At 50.2% G+C, this 25249-nt stretch overlaps 1 protein-coding gene across 10 annotated transcripts in view; it reads left to right on the plus strand.

The window, feature by feature from the left end:
• The window catches only part of FGFR1 (fibroblast growth factor receptor 1), a 55295-nt gene extending 51603 nt beyond the window's left edge, over positions 1 to 3692 (plus strand). For all 10 annotated transcript variants that reach the window (XM_059730663.1, XM_059730664.1, XM_019491438.2 and 7 more), the window contains 2 exons: positions 513 to 618; positions 994 to 3692. In XM_059730663.1, the coding sequence (XP_059586646.1) occupies positions 513 to 618; positions 994 to 1170 (283 nt within the window). In that variant the 3' untranslated portion in view covers positions 1171 to 3692. The remainder of the gene's footprint in view (positions 1 to 512; positions 619 to 993) is intronic.
• Positions 3693 to 25249: the final 21557 nt, after the last annotated feature.

Here is a 25249-nt window from a genome sequence, read left to right on the forward strand (position 1 = left end):
AAAGTCTCTGGGGCTGTCTTGAAACCAGAGTGGGGACTGCAGCTAGTCAAGCAGCAAAGGGTTTTATTGCAAGGAAGAACCAGCCTGCCTGACAGCACAGGCAACAAAGGCAAGAGCTGGAAGGCAGGTGCCTGCTTTGGGAGGCAGCAGATGTTCAGAGTGATGTTCCCAGCAGCTTCCAGCCCTGCAGAAACCTTAGCTGAACCTGTTTGCAATAACCAGCATCTTCCTTTGTTATTTCTCAGCAGGACAAATCCCAAACTGACCCCAGAGCAGGGCCTGGCTTGACCGTGGGCTACAACCTCCTCCTAGAACAGCCCTCTGTGTCCTTCCCTCACCAGCCCTGCCAACAGGGAGTGATTTCTTGTTAATGAAGAGGATTAGCTTTAATCCTGAGGACTAATGTCCTCACTGCTCGATTTGTTGCCCCAGCCCAGCCTGTGTGACAGCAGCATAACTCCTCAAGTCCCCTTTATTCATGGTTTCCTCCCCCTTGCCCGCTTGCTCCCCAGGTACATGATGATGCGAGATTGCTGGCACGCTGTCCCATCCCAGAGACCCACCTTTAAGCAGCTGGTAGAGGACTTGGATAGGATCGTGGCCATGACCTCCAACCAGGTAAAGGATGCCTGGTCTGAAGGCAAACTCCCCCGCATGGTCCTGCTGTTGGGAGAGACGCCCCAGCGTGGCATCTCTGCACCACTGTGGCTTGCCCGTAGTCACTTCTCATCCTTAGTCCCTGAGGGAGGGAGCTGGAGCCGCTGGCTCTTGCAGCAGAGCTCCTGTGCACTGGTGTCCAGGGAGGCTCCATGCCTGCATCTCCCACAAGAGCAAATGCTCCCTCCCCATTGAGAAATGAGTGCTGCCTGTTGCCTCTCTTTAGTGTTGTGTGCCCAGCATATGGCCTGCTCCCAGCTGGGCCCTGACCCTGGGATGATGTTGGGCTCTTGAGCCCTAATCTGAACTATGTCCTCGGGGTTTTGTCCCCTCCAGGAGTACTTGGATCTCTCCATGCCGCTGGATCAGTATTCTCCCAGTTTCCCAGACACCCGCAGCTCCACGTGCTCCTCGGGAGAGGACTCTGTTTTTTCTCATGATCCTCTTCCAGATGAACCTTGTCTTCCCAAGTACCCACCTCAGCACGCCAACGGGGGACTGAAACGACGCTGAGGCTGGGACTCGCCAACAACAGACTGCAAACTCTGTGTCTGTATGTGCAGGGTTTTTGGTTGTAGCCGTGTTGGTCTAAGGACCTAGGCAGGCAAAGAAGCTTGCCTGCCTGTGTGTGTATGTGTGCACGCGCGCATCTCCGCCACCCAGGCTGCTGGCGGGATTGCTGTCTGCACAGCCATCAGTCATGTTTAGCTATTGCATAAAAGGATTTCCAAGATCCAACCGTAGCATCTCATATAGCCAAAACCACCACCACCTCGTGCCAGCTTCTCCAGCCGCCTTAGTTGTGAACGCTCCTGACGGTTTGTCTTTAATTCCTTTCCACAAAATCTATGCTTGAATATTTCCAGTGGATTAAACGTGAATCCAGTTCTTTGGCCAGTGCCCGGTGAGAGAACCAGTTCAGGCTCCTGCACCTGGAGCCAGTTGATGATGTGCATTCCCTTCTCTGAAAAGGATCCTGCGGACATGAACTTCCCGAGGAGGCCAGGAAAAGCTGGGCTGTTCCTGTTTTATTCTTTCAACACAGTACGATTTTAACTGAAACAGCTTGATAAGCTACAGACATAACTAAGCAGTGGATTTCTGCGGCAGCTCGGCCTCCAGCGAGGAAGTGCTAACTAGGAAGTCTTAATGCTTTGGGACCATCGCTCTCTTGGGTGGTTCGGGAGCCCAGGCTGTGTGGATACTGCTATATGAGATGGTTTTAAGGCTGGTGCCAATGGCTTATTAATTCCAATTCTAATTTGCTTTGCTGACCAAACACATGGTACCTTGGAAGTGGCCAGATACAACATATACACCTGCTCAGCACTGATACTAGAAGAAGCAGCCAAACATACCAGTGCTAAAAACAACAAAAAAATCTTGTGTACATAGCTAAAAATATGTATAAATATGAATATATATTTACATGTCTTTTTAAAAGGGTTGTTGCCAGAGATATACCAGTTTGGTAGAAAGGTACTAGTGGCTGGTAGATATCTGTTGCTATAAAAAAAAAAAAGTTCATATATTTTGCTACTTTTGCTGTTTTTATTTTTTTAAATTATGTTCTAAACCTATTTCAGTTTAGGTCCCTCCATAAGAATTGCTGCTGCTGCTTCAGTTTTATATGGGGTTGTATTAAACAATAATATTAATAATAATAATAATAATGTGTTGATGCCTTTTGGGAATACGTTGTCATTATATCAATGGCCTTTCCCTCCTCTCGTTCACCTCCCCTTCTTGTCAGGTCTTCTGTTGGCCTCTGCCCTGGCGCTGGGTCCTGGAGCAGAGGGCCTCGTGCAGTCATTGAAGTTGGGCAGAGCTTGTGACGCACCCGCTTTGCCACAAATGTGTAATAGCAACAGGCTAGAGAGCGCCTGTCTTCTGTATTTTAAAAATAGGGGGTTTAGCATACGGTCCATGGTGGGGTCGGGACTTTTTGTCTGTGCGGGGGGGAGAAAAGCACCTTTCCCAGCCTTCACCATGGGCATTGGCTCCTCGCAGGGAAGAATGAATAATTTGCACCCCATCCTGCAGTGAGAAATGGCTTGTCCAGAGCTGTGGGGCCACTTTTGGGCTTCTGGAAATGGCCGGGAGCTCTGATCCAGCACACAGGTTACTGGAGCATTTCTGACCCTGCTGCCAACTGTGCATTCAGTCTGTACCCGTGCCTGCTTCCAGCGTGTCCCATCCCTGCCGCTGGGCCAGCTCTGCTTCCTGCCACGTGTTCCCAGTGCCACTCTCGTTCCAGGAGGCAGAGGGATGTGTGGATGAGCGACCCTCCACCTCTCCCCTGCCCCAGCCAGTGCAACGCTTTCCCCAAAACAATCCTCGAGTGCCTTACACGCACCTGGTCCTTCCAGCAGCAAGACCCCATACTGCGGGGGCATACATGTTTCCTTCCCAGTGGGAAGGTGAGATGAGAGCTCCCTTTGGAGGTACAGTCTGGGACACGCTTCTCCCAGGCTCTGCTGGAAATATCCCGTGACATTACCTTCCCACCCGTCCCCACCCCTCCTTGTCTTTGAACACTATTTGTCCAATGGCACTTTTGGTTCTATAGAAACCCCAGCCCTGCCTTTTATCGGAAACACCAGATGTGCGCAGGAATGTTCCCGGGATCTTTTTGTTAGCATAGAAACAACCCAGAGCCCTGTAGCTTGGGCTGTGGCAGGGAAGAGTGCATTCTTCTACATGAGGCCACAGCCCACTTTTTGGCCTCTCCTTGTGCCAGACCCTGCAGTGCTCTGAACGCCGTGTTACCAGCCTTCAGTAAACTCCCCCTCCGTGCTGTTGGCTTTGAAGGCTACGTCCAGATCCCCCAACGGAGCAGTTCCTCTGCAGGGAAGGGGCCTTCATGCCTGGTTTTCACCAAGCCCTTCCCTCCAAGTCACTGGCTGTTAAACTCCAGAGCCAGGACACTGTTACTTGAAAAGTTTATTTTGCCTTTGTATGGAGAAATATTATTGTTTTAAACTCTTCTGTAATGAATCTGGAATTCTTGTAATGATTAAAGACTTAAACCAAGACCGTCTGGTAGCACCTTGACATTTGTACCAGTTCCAGAGGGGACTTGTGCAAACCCCGAGTCCCTGTTAGCAGCACCGGGGGACAGAGCGGCTGGTGTAGACACTGTTACGTGCCAGCATTTAACCGCAAGGCTCCTCAAAATCAGCCTCGGGCCGAGTGCATGCTCGAGCCCTCTGCCCCCAGCTCCGTGCCATGCTCCCGAGTGCTCATAGATGGGCTGCATGGGCTCCAACTCACATACTGGGTCCTAGGGAAAACTCAAGAGCAGGTTGAGAAATGCCAATTAGTTTTGCCATGGGCTTTTTTTTCCCATTGCTTTCCAGCATTTCCCGTTACCTTTGTTCAGAACAATAGGTATTGTCATGAAAAAAAGCGAGCATGAGAAATGTTGCTCAGTGGCACGTAGGCAGCTCCCCAGTCAGACCCCACAAGGTCATAAATACAGGGGCTCATTTCTGCGTTTGCCCCCCCCGTACTCGATCCCAGCCTCCGACCCCAGCTCTGGTGCTGTGTCCCTGGGGAGCCTCCTCTCTGCCCCCGAGTCCCCACGGCACTCCGACTAGGCTGGGTGGGGACAGGCTTTACGCCGATGTATATGCATTTTGTAACTGCAAAGTCACTGTTTTCATCCTGCACCTCCCAACTCAATTCAATTCTCCAACTTCTTTGAAACAGGCCTTAAAAAGGTCATAAATCAGCATTCCCTGGCTTTCTCACCGGCACACGGCCCCCTTGCCCTTTCCGTTTCAGCTTGTCCTTTGCACAGTAGCATGAGGAATGGAAGGATTTCCTTATTGCTTGCACCCAGGCTCCCCAAAACTGCAGAAAGCGCTGCTTGCATTTCCTTTTTTGTTCCTCAGGCAGGGAGCTCGATCCAAGCATTGCTGAGGCAAATTCAGGAATTAGCCATGGGCTGCAACCAGATGTTCTGGCAGCTTCCAAGTGCACTGCCTTCCTCTCATGAAATCACTTCATTCGGAGGACAGCTGGGCTCCAGTTGAAATGTTCAAATGTGACCAATTGAATGGGGAACTTTAACTGCATCCCTGCCGGACGCTTGGGCGAGCCCAGGGCTCCCTGCCCCTCGTCGCGTTGTGGGCCCGGCTCCCACCACCTCAGCCAGATGCTCAGATCTGCTCTCCTTGTCCTTGGAGCTCTTCCTTTGCTGTGCGGACAGTCGAGGCAGAAAATGTATCGGAAGACCCTCTGCTGTGTGTCTGGCATCCTGCCCCAGCTTGGCCCCATTGCTGACCCTGCACACTAGATCCCCCAATTTTTACAGCCACATGAACCCTGCTTCTTTGCCATCCTCAGCTCCCTCTTTCTAAGCCTCCTGGTACTACCGTACTGCAGGATCTCGCTCCCTTTTCCAAGGAGAGGATGGACAATCTGCTCTGACCCTCTCTCCATGGGCTCCTCTACTTCAGATTATCACACCACGGTGGACAGGACACGGCCGCTGCTGACCTCAGTAACCTTCAGTAATACATTTTATCCTCACTGCAGACCTGGGGGGCCAGGAGCAGCAGTGGGGAGAAAACAGGAAGGGAGGGTTCCCCTTCCCATGGACACGTGACCAATGGAAAAATACTTTCGTCCAAATTTGCTACGGAAAAGTTTTGAGATGGGGGCGGACAACAACCCCAGAAATATTTTGATTCAGAAATGCCAGTTCTAGCTCTTCCTGGCAGGCAGCACAATGCTCTGATGTAATTGCCTGCCGCTGCGATAGCCAAGTTGATTACATTCCTGTGACCTTAGCAGGTTTTTTTGCTTTCCATCCTCCTGCGCGGCTGGATTCCCCACCAGCTCCAATACGCTCCCTGCTGCCTCGGCTTGTTTACGGTGTGAGCCGACCCCAGCGCCTCAAGAAACCATCCGGCTCCCGAGAAATGCTTTTCATCTTTGCAGAGATGAAAAAAGTGAGGAAACGACCTTCAAACGGGACCTCAGCTAGTGTGACGCAGAAAAGTGCCCGTCCCGTCACAGCCTGCACACATCTGGCTGGCCGTGCAATTCAAGTCATCAGGTTCGACACAGCACTGCTGGGTCAGGACTCAGGCCTCGCACCCAATGGAGCCGTGGGGGCAAGAGGGCAGAGATGGAAAATTCAGAGCACTTTTTTTTTCCAGATCAGAAGCTGAGCTCATCTTCCTCGAAGAGGCTCCGACTCAATCGAGAGCTTGAGCACAGCACCCTGGGCAGGGAGAGGGGAGGCTGCAGAGGTGGAGTGAGCTAGGTACAGGGAACGGGACTGTCCCTTGGGGCTGCTGCATGACTGATGTTTGCAGGGCGTGCGTGGGCTACTGCTGGTGAAATGTGTCGGCCAAACAGCGTCTGGGAGCAGCCTGGATTTTCCAGACGGGGACAAGGAAGGGCTTGGCACAGCTGCAAGTTCAAGCTGGTTCCTTTACTGTCAAGAGCCTGCCTAGGCTGCTACAGCACCACATCCCTGTGCTTTCCCAGGGCACTTTGCCATGAGCGCTACCCTAGGGGATAGATCGGGGTGGGCAAAATGCAGCCCACGGGCCAGATGCCATTCTATCCAGCCCCTAAAAAATTTAGAGAATTAATATTTATTTGCCCCTGCCTGCCTGTCATGTGGCCCTCGATGGCTTGCCACAACTCAGTAAGCAGTCGTCCGCCTGAAATAATTGCCCACCCCTGGGATAGATGGCCCCCCATCTGCTCACAGCTGAGAGACCAGACAGGGATGCAAAGTGTGTTCTTGGTAGGCAGCATCACCCACGTCCAGAAATCACCTGCTAAAGTGGAGAACCTCCCCAGCTCTGTCCACAAGGGAGCCTGCCTGGATAACCTGATTCCACTGCATTTCTGCAAGGGGTCCTTGCATTTGCAGCAATTGCTGGCCCTGTGGAAGGTGGGTGCTGTCAGCTAAACCAAACAGGGCAGCATTGATTGGGAAAACCAATCATGCTGCTGGTCCTGCGTCTCCTCCAGGATCTGCTCCAAGCTTGGAGTTTTCCCTCCTGCTCTTTTGACAATCTTTGTTTTCTCATTGCCTCGCTGGCCCATTTCAAAGCATCTGCTTTTTGCCGTTTCTGTGCATAAATTAAATGGATGGGCTCTACTCTCCCTCCTTCTCTTCTAAATTAGGTAGAGCTTTTAATCAAGTGATTTACCTCCTGCTTCCCATCCCAGATTAAACCGCTGGCTCTGTCAGCCGGGGAAGGGGGGCTCAAGGCGCTAGGGGTACATAAATCACCATTCTCCACTGGAGCTGCTTGCCGGATGATTTAGAGAGATGTAGCTCATGTTTACATCATCAGAACCTGCTGCTATCACAATCTTCTGATCATTTACCAGAGGTTACCAAGCGGGCAATTAAATATGATAATAGGGGACTGACTTCAGCAGCTCTGCTCACCGTGGCTAAAAGCCCACTGCCGTGGGAGAAAGGCATCTTATTTACAAGCACCTGCTGGCTTTCTTTGCTCCCTGGCCTATCAATCTGAAGGGACCTGATTATTTTTCAAGGCTGGAAAATGGTGTTTTCAATATTAACTCAGCTTTAACAAACACAAATGGAAAGGGGTTGGGGCTCAGGTCTTCCCTCTACCCAGCTGACCCTGGATACATGAGGCCTGGTCCCTCAAGAAGTAGCTCCACATGGCTGTAGATCTGCAGGCTGAAAGCGCCCACTGGGTTCATGCCAGTTTTTTCCCCTGCTGAATGGAGCTAAGAGGGTTTCTGCACACACACTTTCTGCCACAGCCATAGGGCTGGTGCATGCTTTGTACCCCTTGAGATGAGCTTACCCCCATCCCCTTGCAGGACCACTGGAGCACATGTCTATTTGCTGTGTTGCGAGTGTTGCACTGCCCACCAGGACCCCCTCACAGCTGGCCGGACACAAGGGTTAGTCAGAGCCCAGCGTGGTGCTCAGTGAGCCACCCTCTCTGGTGCAGCTGCTTGGGCTCAGCTGGTTGTGCTAAGAGATCATTGCATCACAGGTCAGCCATCCTGGTGGACACGCCGTCCTCTGAACCTGTAACAGCTGTAACAACAATGCAGAAAGCCCTGCGTGCCCTGGCCAGCCGCGGTACCTCCATCTCCACCACAGCTTCAGTTTTGAGGAATGGGCTCTGCTGAACATCTCTAGAGGAGCGACTGGGCTGTGTGCAAGGCTCAGGCTAGGGTGGAAACACTCAGCTGCATCCCACCCAAGCCATCTCTCCAGCCCCCAAAGTAAGGTCAACCCTGTAGTCTATTTTCCAGGACTTTGCTACCTACTTCCAAGTGTCCCTGATCCCCAGGCACAGCAGCACATGAGCTGGCAGCAGTATTTCTGTGCTTTTCCTTGGCACAGGCAGAGCCCTGATCTAAGGCTCAGGACTGTCTGGCCCCATGGGTGTCAGCTCCATTGGCATTAGGTCACCCTGCTGTTACTTTGGCAACGAGATGTTCAACCCACATCTCTTCATCTGTGTTGTGCCAGTTTCTGCCCCCTGTCCCTCTCCCCGCAGTCCTGCTAATGGAAATGAGGTTTGCCAAGATGTCTTCATCATTGCAATGGAGTTCAGAAGATCAGTCAGACACAAAAATAACCTGAAAAATGACTGCAGCAAAAAAATCACTGCAAATTCAAACAGGTGTCTGGGTGAAGCAGCCCGAGCAGGTAGCTGGAAGTGGAGTCTGGGGGGAGAGAGGGTTACTTGCCCAGGAATACATGAATAGCTCTACTAGCATCCCCAGTCCCTTTCCCCATTGAGGTTCCTCTCTCCCCTTTTTTAAGCCCCCTCTCTATGCTGCCCCCAGACAACTGCTCAGTCCCAAACCAAGCAGCACATGATCTATTTAGTTGTGGATCCTGCTAGGAAACCTTGCTTGTGATTTAACCTGGCTGCTCAGGTCCACAATCTAATTCCACCAGGACAATTCAACTGGTGAGACGGGAGTAATGGCCCCATGATTCAGCCTTGGGGACTTTCTGTTTCCCTGCACACCATAATGCAGCAAAGGGCTGGAAACTTCTGTGTGATGCCATCATCACTGGGAAACCTCATCCCAGCTGGCTGGCTGTGGTGACCTATTTGTATCCAAGGGTACCAGGGCTCGACCCAGCCAGCCTCCACCTCTAAAACCCACATTAGTGTTCGGCTAATGGAGGTTTACAGTAATCTAAACAAATATCAAGCTAATTCCTGGCAGCTATGCTGGTGGCAAAGCAGGGAGGGAGAAGGGGGAGCTCTTGATGAATGAGCGTGTCATTCCCTGGAAATGATCTGGTAACATTGACTGTCCAATGGCTTGAACCTGAGCTCCAGCTGCAGGCCAGGGCTGTGTGTGCAGGCAGCGAATAGAGACTGCTCTGTGCTTCTGCAACCAACAGAGGGCAATGCAGGTGCTCATAAGAGAGCCCCCCAAACACTTTTCTTTTTTTAAAGACATTTTTCCTTTTCCAACCCAAATCAAGTCCAAATCCATGAGACAATCCCAAACCGTAAGTGGTCCTACAACTGGCAAACATCCTCCACCCCCACCGGGGGCTTCAGATATTTCCAATGTCTTTTGGCAGGTATCCTATGTGCAAGCCCAAGCCCAGAGGCTTGCCTCTGAGTTTCACCCGCCCTCAGCCAAAGGGCCGCAGGAGCAAGCTAGGGAGGAGCCTCCCGTTTCCATAAAGCGGGCTTTAAGCCCCAACACCTCAACGGGTATTAACACCATGCCAGAAGAACAGTGTTCCCCGGGGCTGCTAAGGAAAACTGCCTTCCTGGCCCCAGATACATGGTGTTTCCACATGCAGAGATCAGTATGTTCACATGTGTAGAAAGGATCAAGCCAGCTCAGCTCATACAGCCAAAATCCTGTCCCCGGCGGTGGGCACACATGCTCATCTGGCCTATTTCTGACCCTTCCTTCAGCTTGTGACACATTGTCCAGCCCTGGGAAAAGGTCAAGCCATGCTCCTGAGTGCCACGTGTAGTTGCTGGGTGTCTTCTTCCAGGGTGGCCGTTCCAATACGGTGGCCCTCTCAGAAACAACCTCCCTGGCTGCTCAAAATGACAGAGCTTTTTCTAATACCTCCTCCTCTCCTGAGCCTGCTGATCTTGCCAGTGCCTGTAATCACACATGGTGATGTACAGCATAGGGACTTTGGTGCAGCTAAGAAGCGATTGGCATGAACAAGCGGCCAGGAAGGGTCCTACTAGAACCAGGCAGTGGATGTGGATGTGGATGTGGATGTGGATGTGGGTGCGGGCGGGTGGCACATAGCAGCAAACTGGGGCTCCGATTCCTAAGCGGGGCTATAACCCAGTACTGGAGCATCAGTATCAAATAGCAGCTAACATCACACACGTCGAGATAAACATCTGCAACATGGCAAATGGCCCAAGAATTCTTTTGTGGTAAAAAGGGAATTGCTACCACGTGGCTAGCCAGGGAGCTAGGACCGCAGCTTGGCTTAGCAGGGAGCCCTGCAGCTCACCGCCCTCCCCGCAGCCATAAGCTGGTGCAAGGTGCTCCGAGCGCAGTGCTCAGATGAGGCCTCCCGGTGTAGAGCCCGCTCCTGGCGCAACACCTTGGGCATTCCCTGGGGGAAGGCGGCAGGGTGCGTGGTGCTCCAGAGCGCAGAGACTGACTCAGGCAGCTTGCCAACCATAAATCACTTCTGCAGAGGGAATTGTCCTGCCGCTGGAGAGCCGGGTCTGCTCAGATGGATCACGCCGGAAGTTCTGCTTCAGGCCAGCGGGAACGGTCAGCCAGGAACAACCTCCTGCAAGCACCATCGGTGCGCCAAGTCCGCGCAGTGAAAACACGTGGGAGGTCGTTCTCAGCCATCAGCCCTCAGCTCTGCAACTCCCTCCCTCCCGAGGCCCACTAGAGCCTGAGCCTGGACATTTTTCAAGATCTTCCTATTTGGGCAGGCGGATAGCAAACAAAGTTAGCCTGAAATATTGTTTGGGGGGGGGGTTGTTTTACACTGAGACACAAGTTGCCTTTTAAGTTGTTTTGTTCTCTTGTTCATTCTCCTATTTTCTTACTGTAAGCTTCCTGTTGGGAAGGGCAGCATATAAATCCCATAGATAAAGTAAGTAAAAGACGGCTGTGAACCTGCAGGTGCTGGGAGCATGCTGCCTGACCTAGGCTGGGGGGGGCACTGGTGATAAACCTCCCAGAAGACAATGACCACTAACTCATTCATGGGCAGAGGTTGGATTCCTACACAGGGAAATTAAAACCCATAGCATTGCTTGGACCTTCCATTGCAACTGAAATGGCAAATTATTGTGATGGAAGAAAAGACATGTGTGTGTGTGTGTGTGTTTGTACACATGCAGTAGTGCCCATGTGTGAATGCCTGTATAAGCAAGCCCGTGTCTTTGTGAAAGCACAGTGAAAAACAAAGTGCCTCCTTGGAAAAGTCCTGCAGGGCATGTGACAGTGGAGCCTGTGGGAGAGGCCCCTCTCCTGATGGAGTCCTGGCACATGCGAACAGCCTGGTGCTCTCCTTCATTTTCCATCAAGTGCAGGGAACAATTCGGCCGAACAATTGAGCCCTGTTTAAACAGGGCCCTGGCCAGGCAGGCGCTGTGATTGCTTTTCACGAGGCTCTCCTGCTGCACATTGCTCAGGCTGACAGCTCCAGTGCTGGACTCCAACTGATGCAAAGCATCAGCTCCAAACAAAACACGGACTATGAAATAAATATGACAGCTGCTGGAGGTTATTCCAGCTCCTGGCAGAGTCTGGGCACTTTCCAAAATGAGCAGGCTGCTTGCCTCACCCCTACTGCCTGTGCTCAAGCTGCCCTGCCCTGAATGCTGGAATGGGGCTTGCAGAAGGGAAAGAAATGCGGTGACAGGAGTTTGGCCAAGGCCACAGGCAAGGGCAATATGGCCAGAGTGCTCTGACCCTGCCTGTTCTCCTGCATAGAAGCAGGGGGTTAGTCTGCAGCACCAAGCCATGCCACTATTAGCCTCTCTCCTCTGGTTGCTCCCTACTAGGGCCGTGTATTCATGGGACCCCAAACGCAGCCCTAGCAATCTTGTTTTAATGGCTCCTTCCTCCCCTTTGGGGAACCATCCTGCAGCAAGCCTGCCCAAACTGCCGCCTGACTCACACCATGGGTGAATCACAGCCCCAGGCTCCCTGGCACAGGCAGGGAAGAGAATAGACCACCCTATGGATCTAAACTTGCCCGAGGAAACTCTCAGAGCTCGTATCAGAAGCCAGTAAAGAAGACGCTCTCATGGACCCAGAGGAACAGACTTCCACCTTCAGCTTCCTCTGTGCAAAAATTGAGTTTATTTTCTACCTACGGGGACTTTTGACCCCCTTTCATTTTCCCAGAGCCTGAGGAAGGGCACGCGCGCGCCTGAAAGCTTACAAAAAGAGATTTTTTTGGTGATTTCTTAGTTGGTCTAATAAAAGGGATCATCTCTGAACCAAGAGTTCTGCATTTCTTTTTGGCTCAGACCAACACGGCTACCAATACATCCCTATCAGAAGCCAGAGCATGCCTGAAGCTGTAGGGTGCATGCAAGTGCTTGGCTGGACACTGACTGGGGGCAGATACCCTGTGAGCCCTGGGCCATCATTTCTTTTCTCCCTGAAATATGGACTGCTTAGTAAAGCATGCATATCTGCCCACAAACTGTCCCGGGACACTTCATTAACAATGGATTAAAAGTATGTGAATTATTTATCAGCACCCAATTAATATTGACATTTCTAATAATCTCTGTACTCCCCATGAAGCTGGCAGGGCATTTTAATCAGGTGCAGATAACTCATGTGGCCTTGCTTTGAAGCCTTGATGTCAATTTGCATCAGCTGAGGGTCCAGCCCTGTTCTTGTCCCATGGAGCTCTGCCACCGCCTGCCTTGAGGTTATCGTTTCCTCTGGCTGGCAACCAATGTGGCATTCCCATGCGCTGCTTAGCAAATGAGCCGGGGTGCCAGGGCAGGTGAAGGAAACAGCAAGGAAGCAATACCCGAATAACTGTAAGTTATTGTGGGCACGGAGTATTTGGGAACTACTGCAGACTGGGCGTACCAGAGCAGGGCAGGTAAGAGCCATACTTGTACTGGGAAACTGGGAGACCAGTTGACAGCAATTGCTGCACAGTTATAGTGGGAACTTCCCCATAGACCTGAGTGTGGCCTGGAAATCTAGAGGCTGCAGGGGGTGGTCCCTGTCCCAGCTTTGCTATGGACCTTGGGCAAGTCTCTGCCTGCTAGCAAGCCTGCCCTTTGACTTCTTTCTCCAAGTTTTTGCGGGCAAGCCTGGGTATACGTGGGCAGTGCCTCATACCAGGGCCCTGACAACTGCCATCAGACAGGCAGCAAGGCAGACACCAGTGCCGCTACCACGGCAGGATTCAAGGCAGGACTCCTTCGTGCAAGCACATTGGCAAAGGCAGCAGGGACACGCTGTGTGCCGTGACTCAGGGGTCTTGTTCTGTCCATCTACCTGTGTCCCAAGGCCCGGGGAAGCTGCCAAACCTCAGCAGCACTGCCAATATCCTTGTGCAGGCTGGCGACACGTGGTGGCTCTGGGTTTTTTCTTGATGACAGCCTGCTGGGGCTCAGGCAGCTTGGGAAGGACTTATCACTTTGTTCCAGCACAAAGCGTGAGAGGGTAGCATGTGGCAGATAACAGTACTTTCCCCAGGTCCCCGTGACAGCCACAGATTGTGGCTCGGTCACCTTGGAGAAAATCACCCCTTTGCACCGCAGCACATGCATGGAGCCTGCAAGCCTCGTCCTCCGTACTCTCCTGCCTCTGACGACAGTGACAGGACAATGTCCCCATGTCCCCAGGACACGGACAGGGCCCTATGGGCACCGGTCTGTGCTCGTAACCCACTGCAGCTAGGCCGTGGATGGGCAGCGGGCTATGCCTCCGCTGCTTGGACCAGCCCAGTGGGTCCCAGGGTCAGACCCGTAGCTGTGCACAGGGCAGGGGGGGATTTGCCCCAGGGCAGTAGGGACCGGGGGCTACCTCTGTGCCACAGGGCACAGGCTCTTCCCAGGTCTCCCAGTGCGTGTAACCGAGCAGGAGGTGGGAGTGGGGAGGACCCACTCCTCCGGCGGTGGGGAAGGGCAGGGGTGGTTTGGTCAGGAAATGCTGAGTGGCGTGGGGGGGAGGGCACAGTTTGGACAAGAAATGGGTGATGTGAGCGGCGCTGAGGCATTTGGGTGGGAAGAGAGATGCACCCTCCCCTCAGTCCTGTCAGCGCCACAGAATAAGCAGCAATGGGGAGGCCCCAGGGGCGTCCAGCCTTTCCCCCACTCCCTGCGTGTGCCTGGACCCCCATTGCCCCGTGACCAGTGCTAAACCTGCCCGTGCACGAGGACAGGGCGAGGAGGTGGCCGCGAGGTGTCCGTGCAGGTGTTTGGTCGGTGCAGGATGGCGGTGGTGACGCCACGTGTAGGTCGTGCTGCGCAGGGTGTGGAGCAGGTCACTGTTTCCGTGTCGGAGGTCGGGGGTTTGTGCAGGGCCAGGGGTGAGGGGCTGCAGGAGCAGCTTGTGCAAAACGTTGGTGGTTTTGTGCATGTGGATTAGTGGCTGTCAGTGAGAGGGCCCGTTTGAGGCTGCCTGCATGGTGCAATGGGGGCATGAAAGTTAACCTCACGGCAGGGTTTGAAATGTGTGAGGTTTTAATTTGAAGCTCCCAGGGTGGATGTTGTAGGGCAGGAGGGTGGAGACCCACAGGTCCCACCTGCCTCCTTCCATTTTCAGTACCCAGAGACAAAGATGAAAGAAGTGAAGCCACAAAAGAGAAGTGAAAGATTTTCAGCTCTCTGAGGCTTTGAAATAAGCAGCTATGCCCGGGGTCCTGGCCTATCAGGCTCCCTTTCACTGTCACCCAGACACGAGCGTCCAAGCCTCCAGGTTTCTGCCTCCTGCCCCTCTGCAGACACAGGACGGACATGGCAGCAGTTTTAGGTAAGGACCAAAATGAAGGCAGATTTGGTCTGCAGCCCCGTCCTCAACTTTTGTGACTTGCCTCTTGTCTCTGTCTGCTTTTCAGGACCTGGAAGGAGAAGTGCGGGACTGGAGATGAAGAAGACGTGAGGAGAGAGGAAAGGCCAGCAGCAAAGCAGAGGTGAAGGAAAAGGGCTCTGGGCACAGGCACCTCCCAGATTTTAGGGCTCAGACAGGCATTGTCCTGCTCCCCAAGCGGGCCTGGCTGGGCCATTTGCCACGTGCGCAGTGGGATGCCCTGCAAGCAGGCTCAGGTCGGAGCTGCTGATGCTGTTGCCCTTGTCTGCTGTCCCTTGGAAAGGGGACGGTGCTGGTGACAGCCCCTTGCAGCAGCAGCAGCATCACTGCTGCGGAGCAAACGAGCAGGGCCTGGACCTGTGTCGCAGGCAGGTGGCAATGCTTGGGGGTCCAACAGGCCCCGTGTCCTGCCCCCTCGTTTGTGAGAGGCGCTGAGCCTGGTGCAGCCCTTGTGCAGCTCGGCCCAGCTGTAAGCAGGGCCTGGGCCCAGCGCCAGAGCTGGTTGTCAGCAGAGCGGCCACCCTGTAACCAGGCTGCCACTGCCACCTCCTGTCACCTGATGCACTCTTTGCTTAATTCGCACTCTGCCTTGCAAGGATCCAGCCCCGGCTGTAGGTGATCAGGGTGCCTCTGGGCCTGGGGTGTGTAAGGGGATCTCCTTCCCAGCTTCTTTAGCTGACCGAGTCAAGCCCTGGCTTCAGGCAGCAAAGCAGTTTTGATTCCTCCCAGCAAAACTTCTTACCCGTGAAAAACAGAAAACCAAAGCAAACCAACAAATAAGTCAAACGTAAACCTGTCGTCTTCCTTCAGACCAGGGCAGGGGGTCTTTTTGGCTCCAGACTTTGTGGTGGGCTCCTGCACTGAGCCACCCACCTTCCAGTTTTGGAGTGCTTTCCTGGGGGTGCCTGATGTTTGGCTAACCCTCCCTGGAGCACACCCACAAGCCTGGGGGTAACGCTGCCACCACTTAAAGAGTTTTGGTCTGGTAGTGGCTCTGTGCCTCTTGATGTACATGTGAAGGGTACTTGACCCACTGCAAGAATTTGGGGTGCTTCCCTTAGTTTGACGCACATATAGTGGTTTCCCTTAGTCAGCTGGACCAAGGGGACCCCAAGGCATAATCTAGACCCTCTCCCAATAAGTCTCCCATGCTAGGCACAGAGAAGTTTATTGGTTACAAGGAGTAGGGTACAGGATGGAGCAATATCAGAGAAATACCTTAGAGCAAACAGTGCGGCTGGGCAGCCTTTGATCACACATCTGAGTTACTGCAAGCTATATATCTAGTTAGGTTTCAAGTAGCTTACTTGCACAAGTATCATTCAAAAGCTGGTAAAGCTTTCCTCTGGAGGCAGGCAGTTCGTCGTGCACTCGTGTTTCAAGAGAAAGAGAGCTGCAGATGTTCAGCTGCTCTCTGTGTCTTCATCATGGCTGCTCTCCCCCACCTCCTGGGCAGTCTTAGCTTATATAGACCTTTTGACTTCACCTTTGGGGGCCCAATGAAGGCCAGCGGTTGTTGGCTGCTAGCCAACGAATTTGAGACGCATCATTACTACCTGGTGGAGTGAAAGGAGGTACTGGCCTCCCCCCAGGCCATGAGGTCTCTGTTTAGAGCAATAGAGAGGAAGATCCACCCCCTTCTCACCTGGTCTAGGTCACCTAGGCCAAGCTGATTGCTTAGCAACTGGAGTGATAGACAGGTAAGAAGACAATGATAGAGGAAAAAAAGACTAGCGAGAGAGACAAGGAAGAGACTGGGGATGGAAATCCTTCACCCCCCCCCCCCCCCTTGCACTTAAAAACAGAATTTCTAACCTAGTGCTTTATGAATTGACACAGCACTAGGTTGATGAATAGCAGAAAGGCTTGCTTTAATAACTACCAACAGGTTACAAAACTAAATGACACAAATAACTTTTTTCCCCAATATCAAATAAGCTATTAGTCCTTAGTCTTATCTTAGCTGCACTGCAATCTTTACCCAATGCAGGCAGGAAGCAGTTCTTGTACAGCCTCAAACCGTGGGTCCTTCACTTGTTGGCTAGGTGGCAGGATGGCTTCTGGTCTGGACTGCGCACCCTCTATTGACAAATCTGCTTAGTTTTTATACTGTTTCTTCAAAGCATTTTCCTTCATGGTTGGCCAATTAAAGTCCGAACAAATCAGGGAGGAAAAGGTTGATTATCATATCATAACTGTTAATTGCCTGGCTCCTGTTTTTGATTATTGAGGTGTAAAAACTGTTTCTGCAGCCTCTGCAATTATAGGCAAATCACAGATGATGGGCCTTGAGTGTCAGCCAGGATACTTAGAGGTGTCACCAAACTTGTTTGGGGGTATTAGTTTATCGCTGGGGTACATATGCAGTAGCTCATAACTTTAGACATACACTCAGACATTTTTAACTCCTTAGAGTGACACTGGATGCCTGTTTGGAGAAATGTGAGGATGTCACATGCAGAACATCCTCCCTACATTCAGTGCTCCTTTTACAGGTTGCTTTTGAGATGGATATTTAGTCTTTTGTTTTCTTTAGTTGCTAGGTCAATTGAAATGCATATGCAGTTTCCTTGCCTTCACTGGCTCAGCCTTTCTTTAAAGGGCTTTCTTAGGTACACGTGTGTAATGATGAGCGCAGCAGGACTCTGCCAACAATTTTAACCACTTTTATTATTTTATGGCATGGATACTGCAAGCACTCCACTGTCTCAACACCTAATGGGTTGCAAGCCATTAGCGGAGTTTGCTTTTCTTGTGCCAGTCTTGTGAGCACAACCCAGTTTTGCCCCAGCCACTGTCCTACATTTTTATGCAAGAGACACTGTCCAAGCTTTCACAGTTTTCATATGCAGCGGTCCCCGCCTTGGTACTCAGAAAGCATTTATGTAGTATCACCAAAACATTTTTGTGCATAAGTTCATTATTAACACTCTGTTGCAAAAGTGATACATTTAATTTTAGCATCACTGAGGCTATATTATGATATAGCTATGGTTAAGACACAAAAGATATAAAATTACAACTATTCAAAAAAAGACAAAATCGTTTTTGATTATTATTAATAATAATAATAATAACAACAATAATAATAATAGATTTCCTTTTAACATATACCCAAACAGTTTGCTAAGAAAAAGAGTTAAATATTTAAGACTGTTGCATGCAAGTAAAGGTAAGAGGAAATTTGCCACTTGAAGCAAACATTTGGATTTTTGCTTGTTGCCTTTACTTATGAGACCCAGCTGAAAGCATGTACTAATGTTACTGAATCCCATGGTCCAGCTTTACAGAAAGGAGGCGAGTTACCTTCAGCTGCTTTTGAAGCTGAATAAAACTTTAAAAGTTATAAGAAATTAAGAGAGGTAAACCTTGGGGGGAAGGGGGAATAACAACATTAGATAACAAGGTTACTTTAAACAGTTACAGTGATATAGTATTTTTTCACTTATTAGAATAATGTATTAATTAAAAATACAACTTTGACATTTATTATATGACCTGCGTGCCTTCTAGATGGAGTATGTACCACCAAGGTGGTTCTTTTTTTTTTTTTATATGCTGGCCAATTTATGAGAAATAAGTTTCTAAATACAACAGGCAGACTGACCTTTCAATCTGCCATGAGTACTTAGATCCTATACCATTGCTGAGCTAAATTTAACTTTATTTTTTACCCTTTTTTTTTCTTTAGACACAGAGGTTTCAGGATTGGGGAAACATGAACTCTGCAGGTTCTTGCTTACAATGGGTTAATACAGTTTCTTACACACATCTTGCTATGTTGATGTTATAAATAACATTGAAGTACAAATGAGATTTTCTTTACAGCCTAAAAAAACCACCATTTTATCATATGGTTTACAGGAAAAAAACCCAAAATACACATTACCTTTTGCTAAATACTATTTTGCTAAACAAGTGGAGTTTACAACTTGAACCTTTTATCCCTTTGTTTTAGGTATTAAAACAACTTGCCAGTCCAAACTGGACGGAAAAGTTCTGGTCTGGGATCCACAGACAAATTGAATTTTTAGAGGGGGTAGTACCAATTATTTGGATCATATTTTTATGGTATTTATATGCATTTAAACCATTGACAATTTAAAATAAATCAAACAAACAAACAAAAAAGCACGCAACAAGACAACACAAAACAGACAGGACAATTTTTGCTGTAAATTTTGGCCGTGGCTTAGGTGATGAAGACGCCATTGATGGTAATGAGGCCTCGTGGTCTATCAGTCACCTTTGCTACTGGATTTATTACACAGTGGTTTCTGCAACAAAACACACACACACACACACAAACCTGCCAAGGAAGACTCCTTGCAGCGAAATACTATTCATATATACAAATTTACAATGCTGAACATGTGCAGTGGCAATGCACACATCATTACAATGCTTGGGGTGGGTTTTTTTAAATATACACATTAAATTACAAGGATCATCTACATTTATTTTATTGTTTTCAATGGTCCATTGCACCATTTTGGCAGTTGGAATTAGGGCCTTTACAATTTTCTTCCAGATGTGAGATTGAGGGATGCCAATACTCTTGTTACAATTAAACCACATTGCCGTATTAAAGATGAGTTTTTTTTCTTTAGAGGGCCAATTTTTCCCTCGGCGTTTTTACTTAGACAGTGTTTTCCACATTCTGATTGCTGCACATTGTGAACTTTTTTGGCTAAAGCAATACTGTTGCTTCCCTGAATATACATTCAAAATTATACCACCACTTTTATACCAAGAAAATAGAAAACAAAAGGCTGGATAGGCATCTGGCTGGGGTCATCTGACCCCAGCACACTTTCCTGCCCAGGGCAGGGGGTCAGACTCGATCTGTTGAGGTCCCTGCCAACCCAAGCATCTATGAAAATAAAATAAAACAAAAATTGCATTAGCTAAATTTAATACTGGAAATTATTTCACCCCTCCTGCTATAGCTGCTAGATTTCCAGGGTACTTTGCTTTAACAGGAGTAACAACAGTTGCTATTGAATTTAAAGCTCTGAAGTTTATTGCCAGTTTTTAGGTTCTCCCCTTTGCCTTCACAACAAACCAAATCCCAGCTCAGGGGGTCAGACACATTAAGTATCTATATTATCACTTCCTGATGTAACAAAAGATTGACTATGAGTTATACTCTTATTTCAGCTTTCAGTGAATATTTGCCTTTGTGGGCAGGGAAGGTTTGGTCCCTCAATTAAGACACAGGCATGTATCTTGTCACATTTTAACTCTTGAATAAATGCCTTTATTCAGTTGTCTTGGTTAACTGTACCAATTACTCAATCACAGTAATCACAGTTATTCTACCTGCTCTAACCTCCAAACTGTTCATCTCTTTCTCTTTTTCCTGTCCACTTTTGTATTCAAACTTTTCACTGCCTTTCTTTCTAAACACTTTCTACATCTCTCTCTCTCTATAACAGCTGCCTCACAGCCTGTTTTTCCACTTCCCTCTGTCTTTTTTTCCTTTTCCTCTCCCTGTCACAGCTCCTTGCTTTCTGATTCCCTCTATGTACGGAAACAAACCTTGAACGAGTGAACCATGCATCTTGGCTAGTGAATTTTACCTTTAACTCCCGCACATAGGGCTGTAACAATTCAGTTGGGGGGCAGTTTCAAACATAATACTTTTTGACCTGTCCAGACCCTGCACTTTTTAAGACCTGGGTCTCCCTACTGTCCCAGAAATTGGTACAAAGAGGGAAGTCAGAGAGCCAGGTTGCTACTCCTAAAGGTTACTTTAACCCTTTGGCATTATTACAGGTTTTTCTGTAATACATCCTGACAGGCGGCAGTGCAAGGATGTGGCAGAGGCGAGCGGGGCCACAGTATGTCCTCCAGTTAAATGGTCCAATGCCGCCATTTTTTTAATTCACACGTGGGGTGCCACACCGCTCACCCTCCAGAGAAGGGGGCAGGTAAGATATCATCTACAAGTTTGCTAAATGCGCACTCAAATCCCATCATTCAAATCAGGAGTGAAGACACTGAACAGTACCAGACCCAGGACAGACCCTTGGGGAACCCCACTTGACACCTCCTGCCAACTAGACATTGAACCATTGACGACTATTCCTTGAGTCTGATGCTTCAACCAGTTGTTTATCCACTTTAAAGTACTTTCATTTAGTCTGTATTTCCTTATTTTATTAATGAGATTTGTCATGAGAAACCGTGTCAAAATCCTCGCTATAAAATCGAGGTATCCACTGCTCTCCCCCATCCAGAGTGTGTCACCATATCATAGAAGAAAACTAAGTTTCTGTTCAGTGTTGGGCTGTTGAGACTGGTGCCCTGCAAAACTTTAGGCTCTTCCATGTCCGTTATTTTGCCCAGATGGTCTGTAATGGATGGAAAATGAGTGGCCTTTCTTCTTTTGCAAGCTTTTTGAAACATGTGAAACCACTATCTCTCGTTTTCCCAGGGTCTAAAATGTCAGCAGTCCACCAAGGGAAGGAAAGTTGCTTAAATATCTACCTTCCCAAAAAGGATTTGAAGCAGGGGAGTCCTGCACTTCCTGCATGTCTCTGGCAGAGGGCAGTGTTATTCCAAAATTATTTTTTTTTTTACTTGTTTTAGGACAATGACACTTAAAGGGAGGTGGTTCCTTTGCCTCTTGTTCACATACGCTTGCCTCCACTCAATCTCCCTCCCAGTCCCCATGTCTTCCTTCTGTCTCCTTGCACATGGAGGGGGAGCTGGGCTGTTTCCGCAGTCTGGATGTGATAGGGGCCGCAGCTGAGGTCTTAGGCCTCCTACTCTGAATATGCCACGTGAAACCGGGCCCACCAAAGGTCATACCACAAGTAGTTGTATGTTATCGCTGTAGTAGGACAGGCCATATGGCTTAAGACTATCCCCAAGGTCTCAGTACCGTAAGTAAGCTCATTAGTCCAGTCCCTTCACTCAGGGGAAGACACTGAGAAGAGGAGTGTGGTGAACCCATGGATCGTAGTTTTGCAGATAGGGTTCAAGTCAAGGGTTGGGAGCGCCCGATTGTCACGGCCTGGATTGGGGAACGGTCAGCAAAGTCCACGCTAGACACAGGCTGTTCACAGTTGCTCCTAAGAGCTGATTTGGCTTCAATGAGAGGGGTCCTTCAGGCTTTGCTGATCACAATGACACGTATCCTGGGAGGGGAAATGCATTTTGAAGGCTGTTATGTGCCCCTCCGGGTAATGGACTATCAGGAGGAGCTCAAGGTGGGGTTAGCCCCAACCTTCTCCTGCAAAATGATTATCAGAAGAGAGTGGGAGCCAATATATAATGTCCTAGAGAGACTGCCGAAGAGGGATAGAAGAAAGTACGTAGGCGCGAAGGATAGCTTGGAGAAGCATCGCCGTAGCTCCACCTGAGAAAGATCCGGACATAGACCTAGAGCGGGCGGCCAGTCCCACCCCGTTCCAGCAAGCACAACATGATGATCCTGAACTTCAACGCCTGACGGAGAAAGACCCTGGAGAGGGCTTGTCGAAAAGAGACACCTGGTATGAGGTAAGGAAAAATCTTCTCTACCGTATCCAGAGGAATAAGGGGATGGGAAAAGAGGTAGTCCAACTGGTGAAACCAGGAATATTTAGGGGGATGGTTTGGCAGTTGGCTCATGCCTCCCCACTGGAGGGCCACATGGGGAGGAGTAAGACCCAAGTGAGAATTGCCCAAAATTACATCTACATGAGGCTGTAGAGCAGTGGGGATCCTCGTGCCCCCGAGTGCCAGAAGACCCAGGATCGCAGACCCCAAGAGCCCCTTTGCAATCCATGCCCATAATAGAGCCCCCTTTTTCTCGGGTGGCCCTGGATATTGTGGGTCCATTACCAAAAACTAGCACAGGATATCAGTACCTATTGATGCTTATTGATTACGCGACTCACTTCCCCGATGTTATACCACTTAGAGCAATCAGAGCCCGACGGCTGCTTCAGATGCGCGGCACTTAGAGCCAAGTGAGAGCATGTGGCCCCCAATCTTTGCACGGGGCAAGGGCAGGCCAGATCCTGCGCCCGCCTGCTCACCGGGCTGGGCTCCATCTGTGCAGGACCAGGGCTGGGGCACGGGGCTGAGCAGTTGCAGGGCACAGATGGGCAGGGCCACCCTTCAGCAGCTCATCTCCATTTCATACATGTAGATGTAGATGTAGATGTAGATGTAGATGTAGATGTAGGGTTGGAGGCGACTTAAGTAAGTCTGACCCCCTGACTGGCTGGACTGCTGCTGTGCTCTTCCTTAGGCTGTTTGGGTCACCAGCCCGCCTTTGTGGCCCCTTCCCTTGCACTAAGGAGTGGCTGGCTCCAAGACTTGTGCTGCCCAGACTATGCCCTGCATTTGCACTAACACCTCCTTGTAATGTATATACACCTTGGGATATCCCCCAGAGCAACAGCTGAGGAGCGAGAGGCAGGTCCATGGAGGGAAGGGGTCATGGTAAAATAAGACGTCTCAGAGCAACTCCACACTGTCCTGGGGTAATGCTGCCCCACAGCAGTGTGTCATGGAGTCTGGTTTAGCTCTGCTGATGGAAGGCAGAGCTCCTGTAGAGATTTCAATGCAGACTTGCACTGGGTGGGCGTTCACGCTGACCTTCTCCTTGCATCCCCTGCAGAGCCGTCAGGAAACAGGATGACCCCTTTGGAGACCTGCAGCTGATCATCTGCGGGGACTTCCTGCAGCTGCCCCCAGTCTGGACCAGACCACGTTCTGCTTCCAGGTATGATGTCCTAACCCCTCCCTCCACCTTAGGCTGCAGTCCCGGTACACTTGTGGTGAGCAAGTAATTTCTTTGCAGGCCAAGAGCTGGAGGAAATGCATCCATGCGAACATGGAGCTGACAGGTGCGGAGGCAGACTGACAAGGCCTTCATCTCACTCCTGCGTGCAGCCCACCCAGGCAGCTGAGGCAGGCTTAGGGCCCGTCCCCATCAGTGCTCCAGATCTGGCTGCTCATCGCTGCTTCCCAGGAGCACCGTAGTGGAAAGTGAGGACAGCCGGGCTTGAATGTGCAGGCTCTCCTAACTTTCCTCCCACTGGTGCACCAGGATCTTTGCGGGAGATTGCTATTCTGGATCCATCATCTGAAGTGTCCAGCTGATGCCTTTGGGCTTTGCTCCCAGCTGGTTCCTATTACCCATGCCTCCCTGACTCTTCAGGTGCCCAGATGAGGTCACTTAGCAGCTGACACGGACAGCTGCCAACAGGATGGAGAGGGATGGGATCCTGGCCGCTCGGCTCTGCACACACAAGGATGATGTGGAGCTGACAAATGAGAGACAACTGCAGCAGCTGCCAGATGAGTGCCCCGCGAGCAGCTCTGTGCAGGGGTTGCTGTTGGGGTGAGGGTGGCTGTGGGATCAGTCCTGCCTAGGGAGTCCCCGAATGCCTCTGTGATGTGACCATCTGAGCTGAGCCTTTGGTCTTGTAGAATTTGGGCCTCATGGGTCATCTCGTCCAGCCCCTATACAGTGGCAAAGTTCCTCCTTCCCAAATCATCCCGGGTAGAGGCAGTTCAGCCCGGTCTCCAAAGCCCTCAGCAGAGTGATTCCCCCTTTTCCCAGGAGTTTCCATCAATGATGTACAAGATTCCTGTGCCATGGCTTTGTGCATCCCCACTCTTGAACACCTGGAGGACCGAAGGAAATAGCTGATCACTGGGTCCTGTGCTCCCACTCTCCTCCCTGCTTATGTCCCACGACTCTGGACAGGCTGCTGTATGGCTTCCCCATAGCGGGAGGACTTAGAGCACTATTACCTCACCTCCGTGTTAGCATTTCTGTGGTGGCATCGAATTCATGACAACGTTTTGGACAAGAAGAGTCCATTCTCTGAAGACAGCGGTTATTGAGTACAGCAATGTATGATCTTAAGCATAAGATAAAACATCAGAAAAATCTGCCTAAGACGCAACAAAATAAGCAGCAGAAAATTTTACCTAAGTTAAAACACAGCAGAAATAGTCCTGGGGACGGTGTCTCCCTGCAGCCGGGTGTTCACAAGTTTGCTGGGGTCTGCAATACTTCTTGGCAAGTGGGTGGAGGGTCTGCTGTCCTGATTTTTGCCTGTGCTTTTATGAGTGATCGGCCCCCTTTGTCCCCCTTGGTTGTCTTGACATGTTTTTCGTGTCTTTTGCCCATCTGGATTTTTTTTGGTCTGGTTTTCCTCCCTCCTAGGATGTTTATTCATTGATCCTACAGTGCCTCCAGTTTTCACAGCTTTTATCATGTCTATGGGTGGCACAGTGTTTACGGAGATCCTGCTGCCCGCTTTGAAATAAAAGCTGCTGTAGCCCCCTGCTCTCTTAAATCACAACAGAGGATTTGCTGCCAACTGAAGCAGCAGTCTTTCCCATCAGCTACAGAATTAGTGAAAGGGTCCCAAACTGTTGTGACTTCTGTCATGCATTTGCCAACAAGCAGCCTACCCTATGCTGAACCTCTGTGCTTGGTTGGTTGATGGTGGTGCTGAGCTGGGCACGCTCAGAGCTGCAACTTAAATCTGATTGCTTAGTTCTGCCGGGATGTGCCCACATGCCACTTGTGCAGGCATCGAGGTGCCCCACACGGTGCCACATCCCC

This window comes from Alligator mississippiensis, chromosome 7, assembly GCF_030867095.1.
Source record: "Alligator mississippiensis isolate rAllMis1 chromosome 7, rAllMis1, whole genome shotgun sequence".
Taxonomy (NCBI): domain Eukaryota; kingdom Metazoa; phylum Chordata; order Crocodylia; family Alligatoridae; genus Alligator; species Alligator mississippiensis.